The sequence below is a fragment of the Tribolium castaneum genome, chromosome 2 (assembly GCF_031307605.1).
Source record: "Tribolium castaneum strain GA2 chromosome 2, icTriCast1.1, whole genome shotgun sequence".
NCBI lineage: Eukaryota > Metazoa > Arthropoda > Insecta > Coleoptera > Tenebrionidae > Tribolium > Tribolium castaneum.
Window position 1 is genome coordinate 21,829,426 of NC_087395.1, and position 13,823 is coordinate 21,843,248.

A 13,823-nucleotide genomic window follows, 5' to 3' on the forward strand; every position below is an offset into this window, starting at 1 on the left:
AGCTCAAATAAATTGGTTTTCAAGAGGAAAAAAAAATATTTGTGCGAAGGACCCTTGAATAGTTTGCGAATAATTTTACTTTTTTTACAACAAATTCTTTATCTTAGTACCTGAACCTCTCACAGCTCAAATAAATTGGATTTCAAGAGAAAAAAAAATATTTGTGCGTAAAACCCTTCAATAGTTTCCGAATAATTTTACTTTTTTTACAACAAATTCTTTATCTTAGTACCTGAACCTCTTACAGCTCAAATAAATTGGTTTTCAAGAGGAAAAAAAAATATTTGTGCGTAGGACTCCGATAGTTTTCGAATAATTTTACGTTTTTCACAACAAATTCTTTATCTTAGTACCTAAACCTCTCACAGCTCAAATAAATTGGTTTTCAAGAGAAAAAAAAATATTTGTGCGTAAAACCCTTCAATAGTTTCCGAATAATTTTACTTTTTTTACAACAAATTCTTTATCTTAGTACCTGAACCTCTAACAGCTCAAATAAATTGGTTTTGAAGACGAAAAAAAAATATTTGTGCGTAGGACCCTTGAATAGTTTGCGAATAGTTTTACTTTTTTTACAACAAATTCTTTATCTTAGTACCTGAACCTCTTACAGCTCAAATAAATTGGTTTTCAAGAGGAAAAAAAAATATTTGTGCGAAGGACCCTTGAATAGTTTGCGAATAATTTTACTTTTTTTACAACAAATTCTTTATCTTAGTACCTGAACCTCTTACAGCTCAAATAAATTGGTTTTCAAGAGGAAAAAAAAATATTTGTGCGTAGGACTCCGATAGTTTTCGAATAATTTTACGTTTTTCACAACAAATTCTTTATCTTAGTACCTGAACCTCTCACAGCTCAAATAAATTGGATTTCAAGAGAAAAAAAAATATTTGTGCGTAAAACCCTTCAATAGTTTCCGAATAATTTTACTTTTTTTACAACAAATTCTTTATCTTAGTACCTGAACCTCTTACAGCTCAAATAAATTGGTTTTCAAGAGAAAAAAAATTATTTATGCGTAGGACCCTTCAATAGTTTCCGAATAATTTTACTTTTTTTACAACAAATTCTTTATTTTAGTACCTGAACCTTTTACAGCTCAAATAAATTGGTTTTCAAGAGGAAAAAAAAATATTTGTGCGTAGGACTCCGATAGTTTTCGAATAATTTTACGTTTTTCACAACAAATTCTTTTCTTTAGTACCTGAACCTTTTACAGCTTAAATAAATTGGTTTTCAAGAGGAAAAAAAATATTTGTGCGTAGGACTCCGAAATATTTCGAATAATTTTACGTTTTTCACAACAAATTCTTTATCTTAGTACCTGAACCTCTTACAGCTCAAATAAATTGGTTTTCAAGAGAAAAAAAATTATTTATGCGTAGGACCCTTCAATAGTTTCCGAATAATTTTACTTTTTTTACAACAAATTCTTTATTTTAGTACCTGAACCTTTTACAGCTCAAATAAATTGGTTTTCAAGAGGAAAAAAAAATATTTGTGCGTAGGACTCCGATAGTTTTCGAATAATTTTACGTTTTTCACAACAAATTCTTTTCTTTAGTACCTGAACCTTTTACAGCTTAAATAAATTGGTTTTCAAGAGGAAAAAAAATATTTGTGCGTAGGACTCCGAAATATTTCGAATAATTTTACGTTTTTCACAACAAATTCTTTATCTTAGTACCTGAACCTCTTACAGCTCAAATAAATTGGTTTTCAAGAGGAAAAAAAATATTTGTGCGAAGGACCCTTGAATAGTTTGCGAATAATTTTACTTTTTTTACAACAAATTCTTTATCTTAGTACCTGAACCTCTTACAGCTCAAATAAATTGGTTTTCAAGAGAAAAAAAAATATTTGTGCGTAAAACCCTTCAATAGTTTCCGAATAATTTTACTTTTTTTACAACAAATTCTTTATCTTAGTACCTGAACCTCTTACAGCTCAAATAAATTGGTTTTCAAGAGAAAAAAAATTATTTATGCGTAGGACCCTTCAATAGTTTCCGAATAATTTTACTTTTTTTACAACAAATTCTTTATTTTAGTACCTGAACCTTTTACAGCTCAAATAAATTGGTTTTCAAGAGAAAAAAAAAATATTTGTGCGAAGGACCCTTGAATAGTTTGCGAATAATTTTACTTTTTTTACAACAAATTCTTTATCTTAGTACCTGAACCTCTTACAGCTCAAATAAATTGGTTTTCAAGAGAAAAAAAATTATTTATGCGTAGGACCCTTTAATAGTTTCCGAATAATTTTACTTTTTTTACAACAAATTCTTTATCTTAGTACCTGAACCTCTTACAGCTCAAATAAATTGGTTTTCAAGAGAAAAAAAATTATTTATGCGTAGGACCCTTCAATAGTTTCCGAATAATTTTACTTTTTTTACAACAAATTCTTTATTTTAGTACCTGAACCTTTTACAGCTCAAATAAATTGGTTTTCAAGAAGAAAAAAAATTATTTGTGCGTAGGACCGATAGTTTCCGAATAATTTTACGTTTTCCACACCAAATTCTTTTCTTTAGTACCTGAGCCCACTTCGGGCCCCACTTGTGAGCCCCCGCAAGTAATTTCCTGCGGCCCGGGCCAAATAATGAAACTCTCGACGAAACCAAACGGTTGTCAGCAATTCATCTGCGAATGCAAACCAGTCGAAGAGTGCGAACCAATAAACCAAGCGCTTGAGTACCCACTCGACGAAGGCTTCGTCCGAACAATCGACGAGAGTGGCTGTTGCCCCGAACTAAAATTAATCTGCAAGACGGAGACTTGTCCCAAACCGAAATTTTGCCCACAATATCACACTCTCAGGAACGAAACTGGCAAGTGTTGCCCTTGGTACACTTGCGAACCCCCGAAGAACAAATGCATCTACGATTACGAATACACTTCGGACGAAAACGGGGGCGAACGGCCCCGTACGGCAATTGAGAAGCAAAAAGTCCTGAAAAATGCGAACGAGACGTGGAACGACGGTCCCTGCCGTGTTTGCAAGTGTTTGCGGACGAGCATTGGCAATTACCAGGCGAGTTGCACCCAAACTGACTGCTCGGCGATTGAAATATCGCAGGATTATCTCGAGTATGAGCTAGAACCGGAGTTTGTCTACGACCAGTGTTGCCCGAACATCAAACGAGTGGCGTGCAAACACGGCGAAAAAGTGTACAAAGTGGGGCAGAACTGGACCCTTGACCACGATTTTTGCACGGTTTATGAGTGCGTTAATGGCACTTCAGGGGTGCAGAAGGAAACGCAAGTCAAGAGTTGTGACACTGAGTGTGAGCTGGGCTTCGAGTACGTTCCCTCGACGAAGCAATGTTGCGGTTCTTGCAAGCCGTACGCCTGCGTGGTTGAGGGGGAAGTCCACAAAATTGGGACCGAGTGGACTTCCAGCGACTTCTGTACGAAATATTCGTGCCTCAACACCAACGGCTCGGTACGAAAAACACAATTAGTTCGTTAACTATTGATTTTTTCCAGATTCAAGTACAATCAACTAGAGTTACATGTCCGGAGTTGCCAACCGATTATATTGACAATTTTGTTTTTGAAACAATCCCGGTAGCCGAGGAATGTTGCAAGAAACACAAAACCACGGCGTGCAAAGTCGATGGGAAAGTCTACAATGTGGGAGAAACCTGGCCATCGCCTGATGGAGACAAGTGCAAGAAAATCGCATGTGTTAGGAACAAGAAAGGGGAGGTTGTGAAGCAGGAGTCGGTGGAGACGTGCAAAACCAACTGTTCTAAAGTGAGTAGGAGAAAAAACTTAAAACGGTTAATGGAATTTTTTAACAGGGCTGGGAATACAAAGAGTCTGAGACTTCCTGCTGCGGCGAATGCGCGCGTGTCGCCTGTGTGGTCGACGAGAGGTTGAAAAAAGCGGGCGAGAGTTGGACTTCCCCCGATAATTGTACGACCTACGTTTGCGAGCAATTCGGCGACGAATTTATAGTTTCAAGTCAGCAAGAATCGTGTCCGTCGCTTGAAGACTGTCCCGAGGAAAACATTTACATTAAGGGCTGTTGTAAACATTGTAACATTACATCAGGGTCGCAGCGTAAGTGTTTATTGCTTGCCAGGTTTGAAGTGCGAAAAGCCACTTTTCAGAGCAATGCAGTGCTGAGGCGATTCCGCTCAACAAAACCATTTCGCTGATAAGCGCGCACAAGTCCGACCACGGCAAATGCGTTAACAAGAAACACATTCACAAGTTCACTGAATGTGTGGGGAGTTGCCACTCGGCCACGTTTTTCGATACAAGTTTGTTGCCATTAGTTTATGTTCAGTTAATTAATAGCTAAATTGTAGAGAAAGGTTCACACGAAAGTGTGTGCTCGTGTTGTCACGCGACCGATTATAAGTCAATTGAAGTCGAACTGGAATGTGAGGACGGGTACACTTGGAAGAAGAAAGTGGCAGTGCCGTCAGCGTGTGGTTGTGAGGGGTGTGCCGCAGCACACAAGTCCGTAAAACATAAGAAAACTTTCGGGTTTTGTTAAATCGTAATTGAGATGATTTATTTTTGTACGTTTTTTCATTTCTCTAATAAAATGCAATGAAGAGTAGTTTTGTCGTTTGGGAATGGGAAAAAACAGGCGGTTGTAATAAAATTTTATTGCAACACCGACTGGTATAATCTTTGGTAAAAAATTATAGTAACATTATGTACAAGTTAGTTTTGTTTTTGATTGGAAATTAACGCTAAGAGAAAACAATCCCTACGGAAAATAAATAAAACCAAATGCGCGCGACAGCCTATTTACATTATTTTACATAAAAAGCGAATTTATAAAGGCACTTGAAATAAATAGGGCACAACAAAAGAGTAAACAATAAAAACCACCAACTGGATAAAATCAACAGTAATACTAACAAAAACAAAAATAAGTGCGATAACGTTCAGTCTTCTAAATTGATAATATTGTCGCTGTTCAGTGTGTAGAGTCGCTCGAAGTACAACCTTTTGGCGTAATTAATTTGCTGCGAAACGGACTTGGCTAGCTCTGCAGTTTTGCACCGAACTCGGGGCTTTTTCACCGGATCCGGATTCACCAAAGCCGCACTCGTCCCAGCGACATGCATGACAATTTCGATGTAATACCGCGACTCTGACCCCTCTTTTTCCACAATTACGTCGCACGATTCTAAATCACTGGAGAAAGAAATGTATTTCCGGGCAAATTATCCCGGAATTGACTCACCTCAAGTGGCAATCAATGACCGGAGTCAAGTCCGGTGCGTGTGTGCTCGCCACAATGCGGAATTTTAAATTAGAAACGATGCAGTGCAGATCCTCAGACGCGCTACCAAGGATCTCGTACGCCACCAACTGTTCCTTATAATCCCTAAATGAATGGGTTAGAAATCACAAAAATTGATACAAAGCACTTACTTGTCGTTAACCATGTATAAGTAGAGTTGCCCCTGGCTTTGCTTGTAACTGTAACGGGGGAGGAGGCTTCCGGGGCCACAGACACACCGTGGCAGCCGGATTCGCTCAGGGACGGACTTGCTTCAGTTCAGAAAAATAACCGGATCAGGAAAAAGTACAATTTTTTTAAGCTTTTAAATAATTATTTCCCGGTTGTTTTCGGCGTGCAATAACGTTTAGGTGGTATCGCTATGTTGAGATAAACGGCGATTTTTTATAACTTACTGTTCATTATTCGAATCGAAACACAAAAATATTTAAAGCCAAAAAAACGTCGTGGCTGTAATATTTCCACAAAGCATTTTGTCTCATTACGTTTAAATAAATAATTAAGAAAATTGTTGCCTACATTATTAAATTCTCCTTAAAAAGTGCCTTTGTTTTAATTGTGAATCTTTTAGAATAATAAAATTACGAACACTTAAAGAATTTGCTAAAACTTAAGTTTCAGCGACTGCACCTTAAAAATGTACCTCAACAAATGTTAAGTAATAAAGTCGTAACAAAATTCAATGAATCAGACAAACCTCTTTATTTCCCACACGCGAAAATGAGTTATCTCACAAATTATATTTTTTGCTGGTGACGTTTTATATTCTTACACAATTTTTGTTGTGCCGTTTGCATTTTATTCAGTTTGTGACTTGCGGTTGTCGCGAACGGACGTCTCATAAATAAAATTCGAATTTTGCGGTTTAAATGTTCAAATTCGTTGGTCAGTGCGTGTTGTTCGCGGTTAGTGTGTGCTACAGGAATGGATTTTGAGGAAAAAAAGGAGGAAACAATCCGGATTAAAGGGTTAGTCTACAACCTTTAATTTTTAATTTTTAGAAAAATTATATTAAGGGTCGACGTGAAAATTTAATTCAGAATTGAAGGGCTTAGTGCAAGAACATAATAAGCCACAAACACTAATTAATCAGTTTTTGTATAAAATTCTGTTAAGATTTTAATAATGCAAGACACTTAGTGCTTTAAATTACCCCCATCTAGTACTTTTAAACATTGATCTAATATTTTACCCCACTGTGGCTTATCATGTTCATACACTAAGCCCATCAGTTAAACTAATTTAAACTAAGTTCCCATTTATTTTGCATTGACAAACGTCTCGCGATTAAAACGTTCTGTAATCTGTAATCTGTAATATTTTCAACTAATTTAATGGCACATTGTTCTCATTTTTTTGTTTTTGTTACAGTAGGTCCGTTTAGGAAGATGATGCGATGGACTTGCTACTAATTGTAGCAGAAGATGCCATAAAGGTCAGAACATTTTTCTTCATTTATTTTGTTTTGCTATATTTTTAATGTCTTGATATAATTTTTTTTTCTATTTATTATTGACAAAAGTGCTAGGTATTGAAAAGTGATAGTTTGAGTAATTTTATGAAAGATTTGTGAAAAATCAGACCGTTTTATGATGAGCAGAGGGTTATGTTGTCACGATTTTTTCTTTAGAAGCGAATATTTCACTTATCTTATTTTAGACCTGACCTGACCTGACCTGACCTGACAAAAATAAATATCATTTTATGATTTTTTCTATTATTCTTTTGGATTACATCACATCTTTGGCTTTAACTTTGCATGGTAATTAAATTGCTACTGTTACAAAATAAATAAATTTTTGCTGCAAACTTAAAGACTTTTTGAGCTGGTATTTCAGGACGCTTTCTGAAACTTCACAGCATTCTTCTACAGTCCGATTTTTAACATTTACCTTAACTAAAGTTGTTTTTATTTATGTTATTACAAATATAGGAATTTTTAAACAAATTCTTGACAATTCTATTTTGTACTTTCGACTATCTTTTCTTTTTTTGTATTGTTGACTTTTCACGGTATTTTTTATAGTAAATAAATTATTTGCACATACATTATCTTCATAAAAAATCCTTGTTTACCTTATCCTAATTTCCTTCTATCCTGGCAAATGCTCTAAACTCCACAAACTAGTAATTAATTTGACTTAAGTTTATTAAAAAATTTAAAGATGTCGGGCCAATGCGCTGTCGTTTGAAAAAATAATTTAAAAAAAGCTCCATGAAAAAAACTCGTTACTAAGTGTCTCGTGTCACAAATTCTACAATTTTTAAAAAATAATTCCCTTACCTGCGGCTCGAATCTCGCACAGCCCGCGCCGTCTCCGACGCAAAATCGAGCACTCCAACCACCGGCTTGGTCACAGCCCCCACTAGCCCCTTCCCAATCCCCGAAATCACCCCCGGGAGCCCATCATTGGACGCCCCCTCGTACACCTGCTTAAACAGCCCAGTAGCGCCCCCCAAAATCCCAAACCCTAATCCCTTAAACCCCGCAACAATATGATCCCGACTTCGCCCACTCTCGACTTGTCTGATCTTCTGCCGGACTTCCTCATGATGATCGTCCAACACAGCGCGTCCCAAACCGTCCGAAATCGACTCTGTGACTTTGACAGCGCTGTTCGAAATCCCGTGAGTCACATTTTTGACCAAAGCCCCCACGTTGCCCTCGAACAGTAGCCCGGAAAAGCCCTCAGACACGTCATTGACGAAACCTAGAGGATTTCCGAGGAAATCCACCGAGACTAGGATAATGCCCGCCTGCCACATCAGTTCCTGAAATTGGGCGATTTTTGCAAATTATAGTGTGCTACGTTTGCGACTTACATCCTTAAAGTGCTTGATTATGGAATTGATTAAAAATTGGCTCGTTTCGAAGAGGTGGCGCCGGTCGAAGGCTTGCAAATCAACGGCGGCGTCTTCGAATTTAATTAAAGTCAGGCCCAACTTTCGTTTGATTTTTTGCAAATGTGGCGGAAGTTTCGTTGCGGTTTTGACGCTCAGTCTTATCTGGTCCAAAATTAATTGGATGACTCCGAAGTAGTAGCGTTTGGCATGAGCTGCCGAAACTTCGAGCAACAATCGCTGAACTTCGTAGTCATTTTCGTCCCTATTTATCAACTCCTCCTCCCGTGAGTGGTAGCCGATGAAATCAAACAGCTTAAGCAGCAGTTTCTCCTCGAGAATAATCGTGATTTTTTTCAAACGCAGAATCAAGTATTTGAAAATTTCCGCATTCATGTTTAGCTTCTCCTGCAATTCGGCCGTGAAATCAATCGCCGGTAATTTATTATTAATTTCGTCGTTATTTCGCGAACTTGGGGGCGTGACATAAAGTACCACAGGAACCGGCGTTTCAAACAATTGGTTATCAACCTGTACATCCCCCACACTGATGCAGAACTGTTTGGAAGATGGCGTAATGACAGTCTCGCCCACTATGTTCGAGAAAAGGGCATAGAGTAGCTCTTCGGGTGTTTTGCAACACACTAGACTAATCCCTAGGCCTTCCAAATTTATAGTTAGTTGTAGTTCGCGTTTGTCTTTTTTGTTTTCGTTTTCGTCGATTGTTAGGTTCGGCCGTTGTTTTAGGGAAATACTGCTCCATTCGCGTTCGTCAGGGGTCGCGTAAATTCGGGATTCTTTCGCGTCTTTGATGCTTAGGACTCGGGTCGGGCCGTCCATTGTCACACTGACCGATAAAAGGCCCGAACCGGGCCGAAGTCGCTGGCGACTTATGGCCTGTTCGATTGGTATGCCGGAGTCGGTCATTTTGTGACAGACGGGCTGGGGGCAACCCAGAACGGCAGAATTCCCTGTGGTTAAAAAAATAAGAGTAAAAATTGTGTTTTTTGAATTGAAAAATTTTACTTCTAAAATATATAATTTTCCGAACACAGCAACCAACTATAGTATTTAAACCTTGAAAAACATTCAATTTAGTAGAAAAAAAATTATGTTCTGTATCAAAAGACAAATACCTGCTAGGTTTAAACCGTAAGTAGTGATTTCAAATCAAGTATTAATTATGACAACACACTGGAATTTTACTCGTCTATTAATGTGTCGTTTAAAATTTCAAGTTTTGAATGAAATATCTCAACTTTTCGATTTAAGAATTTAAAATGTCGGCTTTAAAATTTAAAATTACGACTAGAAAAAATTTAGTAAAAATAAATTTCAAATTCCAATTTAAAAAAATGGCTTTTAAACCCATAATTCAGATAAAACACAAGAAATTCTACCTATAACCGAATTTCTACTGTGGCACAAGTTTAGTTTAATCTTCGAAATTCTAAACTTGATTTATAAACCTGAAGATCAATCAAAACTTGCTGCATTCCGTAAAAAGTTCGAAACTCCATCCACTCCAGAACTCGAAATTCTATTTTTTAAATTAAAATTATGGACTTAACTAGAAAACTCTTTATTAAAAACAAATTTCAAATTAACTTCCGATTTTGGAAAAAAAATTAAAACAAAATAAAAGAAATTCAAAAAAGAAATTCATTAATTAAAGTTTGTGTCAGTATAAAAACAAGAAATCGAATCAAAAATTCCAACTTTCAAAATACAAATTTCGATATAGCACAGCTATCGCCGAAGTCCTTAAACTTTTTAGATTTGAAACCCTAGTAAATTATAACTTATATATTATAGTAAATTCGAATTCTGATTTTTGAGCTTCTTTCTTTTTTGTTTAACTCTTCAAAATTCTGACTGTTCCAGTAATTCTGATTTACAAACTATAAACATCAGAGACTGTACTTGATGAGAATTGCCCTTAAATTTCAAATTTTGTGTTTTACTCGTCATTTTGATAAAAAAACTACAGACTCTTAACTACAAATTACAACTTTAGAGGTTAAAACTAAGTTTTAAACTTAGAACTTGCTCAAAATTGTGGTGCTAAAAGTCGGATTCTATTAAGAAACTAATCTTACATTTGTTTAAAATCTGTTTGTTATGTTGTTATAAAAGAGTAGTTTTGAATAAAATTTTGCAGTTTGTCCAAATTCAGACTGCAGACCATCTCTGAAACTTATTACAACTATAGGTATATGCTGTATGATTTTGAAAAAAGTATTTTAAATTTTAATGAATTTTATAATAAACACATGAGAATTCATTGTCTTTTTAAACCTCAAATACTTACTTTTTCACCCTTCTTAAGCACACAAGATGAAATTTCTGATTTAGAAAAGTTAAACACATTCGTTTCATTACGAATTCAGATAGGAAAAAATTATTTGACTAATAATAATTAAAAAAAAATAAAAATAAAACACACAGCCACGCATAAATAAAACGCAACCAACATAATTACATACACTGCTGCCAACTGCCGGCATTTCTCCCACCTAGAAAAGCCCCAGAACTAAATAGCAAACACCCCCATCGCATTTTTACCTTGTCTCAAGCCGAAAAACCCATCCTGCGCTTGCACACACATACTAGAATGCGCACAACACAGCCTCCCCTCCTCGGTAAACCTCCACGTCTGCGTGGACCTCCTCCTCGGGTCAATGCGTCGCAAAACCAACCTCGAGTAGGTATTAGGTTGCGGAGCTGTATTTTCAATATCAAGGACTAGAATATTATCCGACCTAGTCGGCTGGTGAGGATGCGAAGGCGGGCTGCTGCCCTCGTGCTGAAGACGGCCTTCTGGTGTCATCCTCCACAGCTGCGACCTCAAACCGTGGCGTTTGCGGTTCAGAATAACTTGATTTTTCACAACGTCTAGAACCAGCTCCTGGCTCTCGACATCGAGCGGGTCTAGAACGTCTTGACCGCTGAAAACAACACAATTAACGCCACCAGAAGGCGCCCACACATTTATTACTTCTTGAAAGTTCCGGTGAAAGCTATGTAGATAAAATTTTCGTAAGTCAGTCCTGAAGCTTTCCCCAATTTGTTCAAATCGTACGTGTCGGAGACGCCGCCGGGGACCGTGACGGTCAGGAATTGTCTCTCAGTGGGCTGGTCCCAGGCATAGGGCACGCTAGTGTGGGCCCTTGCCGTGCTATGCATCAGATCTTTGCAACTCGTTTGGGCAAAAGTGATCGTCACTTCTGAGAAATTATCGACTCTGATTGGTGGTGGTAGCGTGTCAGCGTCGGTGAAAATGATAAAAAACGTCGCTCCTTGTAACAGTACTTCCAACCTTATGAAATAAACCCGCCCGTTTGAGTCTCTCACATTCACGTGTAGCGAATTAATTTCGTCGATTCTTAAACCACCTGACCAACAACAGTCGGCGATATCTTGGATTGAGACGCATAAAAGCTGGTCTTTGTCCAAGCGGGGCCAATGGAACGGAATGTGCGAGTTGGGCATGGCCTTAAGGCAAGTCTTTTGCGACCTGGAGTCGGTCTGCAAATTGGAAATTGGGCGAAACGCCTTGCGAACAATACGGAACTTACTAAGTTTCGGGCGAAACAACTTTGAGTGAAAATTAATTTGTAGGAGGTTTGGTTGTAGAGTTGATAGCGTGGTGATATTGTTATGATACTAACCGATCTGTATTTGCCACGTCCTGGACGTACTTCGACTCCGACTATGAAAACCGTGTCAGGTTTACCGTCACGCATTGTGACGTGGAGTTTTTTCACTTGTATGCCTTTCTGGACGTGGAAGTTGGAACACCACTAAAATTTTAAAAATATGCTCATAATACGATCAAATTTATTATTTTTCATCTAATTTCCCGAAATTATTGAGCTTCAAAACCACAATTAACACTATTTTCTTTATTAATAATTGCGTTTCTTTGTGAAAAATGTATAAAATATTCTGAAAGAGGCAAAATAATTAACATAATTGAGTGTTTTCCCAGTCCAGTTTATCACAATCTTATGGAAAAACTTGGAAACTTTTTTACCGGAAACGTGCCTTTGGCAAAAATCTTAAAAATAATAGCAGTTGTAATTAAAAAACGTATTGAAAACATTCTTAAAAAAAAAAAAATAACACAATTTGGCTATTTTGACGAAATTTCGCAAAATAATTACGTTTTTGTTAGTTTCAACCTCAAGAAAAAATGTCTTTAGCTAAAACGTGCTTCAGTTTTGATAAAAGACAAAATAATACTACTATTTTTGAACAAATTTAGTGATTGTTTAGCCTATTTTTGGCCTACTTTCTCGAAACGATTTTTCAGCTCATACTATTTGATGAAACTCGCAAAAAAATAATTTGTGATTAAAAAACGTGTTGAAACACTATAGATTTGACATAACTTATGACTTTGTTGCTAAATGAGTGAGTTTTCGACTTGGTTTTGAAAATCTTATGTAAAAAGTAAAAAAAATGTGCTTAAATTCTTGTAAATACTACGATTTTTGACCAAATTTGGTCATTCTTCAGATTATTTTTCACCTAATTCGTCGAAATTTGTGGTGAGAAACGTGCTAAAACATCCGCAAAAAGCGCAAAAATCAAGTATTTTTTATCGAAATTACAATTTATTTTATCTCCGTTTACAAAATCCAAAAAAAAGGTATATAGAGTTAGGCGAAAGTTTGTCAAAAAGCAAAAATTATATATTTTTTTCTTAAACAACCCAAAAACTAAAAGAAATTTCGATAAAATGTATTCTTGAAAAATGACCACGTTTTTAAAATACTTGATGTACCTAATTAATTTTTTCATAAAGCACATAGTTTAGAAAGAAAACGCTTGGTTCCAAACTTTTGCAAATCCCTGACTGTATAGCTCAGTGGGAAGAACTAACACAACCTTTGCAATAAGTAGGTATAATTGTGTTTTCGGGTAAAAAATCTTCTAAAACGCTTGAAATTAGTTATATTTGACCTAATCTATAGCAAGTTTATATTGAAATTTAACCAACAGCTGAAAAAAATACTACTTTTCAAATGCAATTTGTAATTAAATGAAAAACTGCTTATTATAAAAAGTGCTAAAAAGATCAGAATTTAAACTTAAAACTCAGACTTGACGCTTTATGATCGACTTTTAATTAAATTCTAAGTATGTTGAAATTTCCAATTTTATTAGAGCTCTTATGGTACTTACTGCATCATATTTTCGCCACAAATCATTTATTAATTCAATTTAACAATTCTAAAAATTTTGTGAAGTATTGATTTTCACATTTGAATTTCAAATTTTACATGAATTTTAGCTTAGAACACTCAAATTTCGAAGTTTAAACTTCCAAATCTAACTTTTAAATTTAGATTCGATCTAGAAAATAGGAAATACAAAAAAAAATCGGATCTTAAAATTCAAATTAAAAAAAAATAAACAGTGAATATCAAGTGAAAACTTTCATTACATGTAACTTTTGTCTTTTTAAATTAAAAAATGTTTTGTAATTTTATGTTGCTGTTATTTATTTTATATTAGTCGATATAAAAAATCGAAACTCATGCCATCTTTCGAGAAGTTTTTTTTCAAGACACCGTCTTAAAATTATTTTTTACGTCGACTACAGTTCCCAATAGTTATTAATAGTTTCCCTAAAGTCGGTGTTTGCGAAAAATGCGATAATTCAAAATATTGAACTTTATCGTTTATCTTACGAGAAA

General features: G+C 35.9%; 2 protein-coding genes across 2 annotated transcripts in view; one reads left to right on the forward strand and one right to left on the reverse strand.

The window, feature by feature from the left end:
- Hml (Hemolectin) overlaps window positions 1–4,581 on the forward strand; it is a 31,119-nt gene extending 26,538 nt beyond the window's left edge. The window contains exons 30-34 of the mRNA XM_015983564.2: window positions 2,540–3,450; window positions 3,495–3,764; window positions 3,812–4,073; window positions 4,124–4,276; window positions 4,325–4,581. Of these exons, the coding sequence (XP_015839050.1) occupies window positions 2,540–3,450; window positions 3,495–3,764; window positions 3,812–4,073; window positions 4,124–4,276; window positions 4,325–4,515 (1,787 nt within the window). The 3' untranslated portion in view covers window positions 4,516–4,581. The remainder of the gene's footprint in view (window positions 1–2,539; window positions 3,451–3,494; window positions 3,765–3,811; window positions 4,074–4,123; window positions 4,277–4,324) is intronic.
- A 34-nt stretch (window positions 4,582–4,615) lies between these two features.
- Vps13D (Vacuolar protein sorting 13D) overlaps window positions 4,616–13,823 on the reverse strand; it is a 33,537-nt gene continuing 24,329 nt past the window's right edge. Inside the window, exons 28-36 of the mRNA XM_015983563.2 lie at window positions 11,697–11,921; window positions 11,117–11,646; window positions 10,684–11,066; window positions 10,605–10,634; window positions 8,101–9,089; window positions 7,562–8,049; window positions 5,409–5,528; window positions 5,218–5,361; window positions 4,616–5,168 (exon numbers count right to left, since the gene is read on the reverse strand). Coding sequence (XP_015839049.2) covers window positions 4,916–5,168; window positions 5,218–5,361; window positions 5,409–5,528; window positions 7,562–8,049; window positions 8,101–9,089; window positions 10,605–10,634; window positions 10,684–11,066; window positions 11,117–11,646; window positions 11,697–11,921 — 3,162 coding nt within the window. The 3' untranslated portion in view covers window positions 4,616–4,915. The remainder of the gene's footprint in view (window positions 5,169–5,217; window positions 5,362–5,408; window positions 5,529–7,561; window positions 8,050–8,100; window positions 9,090–10,604; window positions 10,635–10,683; window positions 11,067–11,116; window positions 11,647–11,696; window positions 11,922–13,823) is intronic.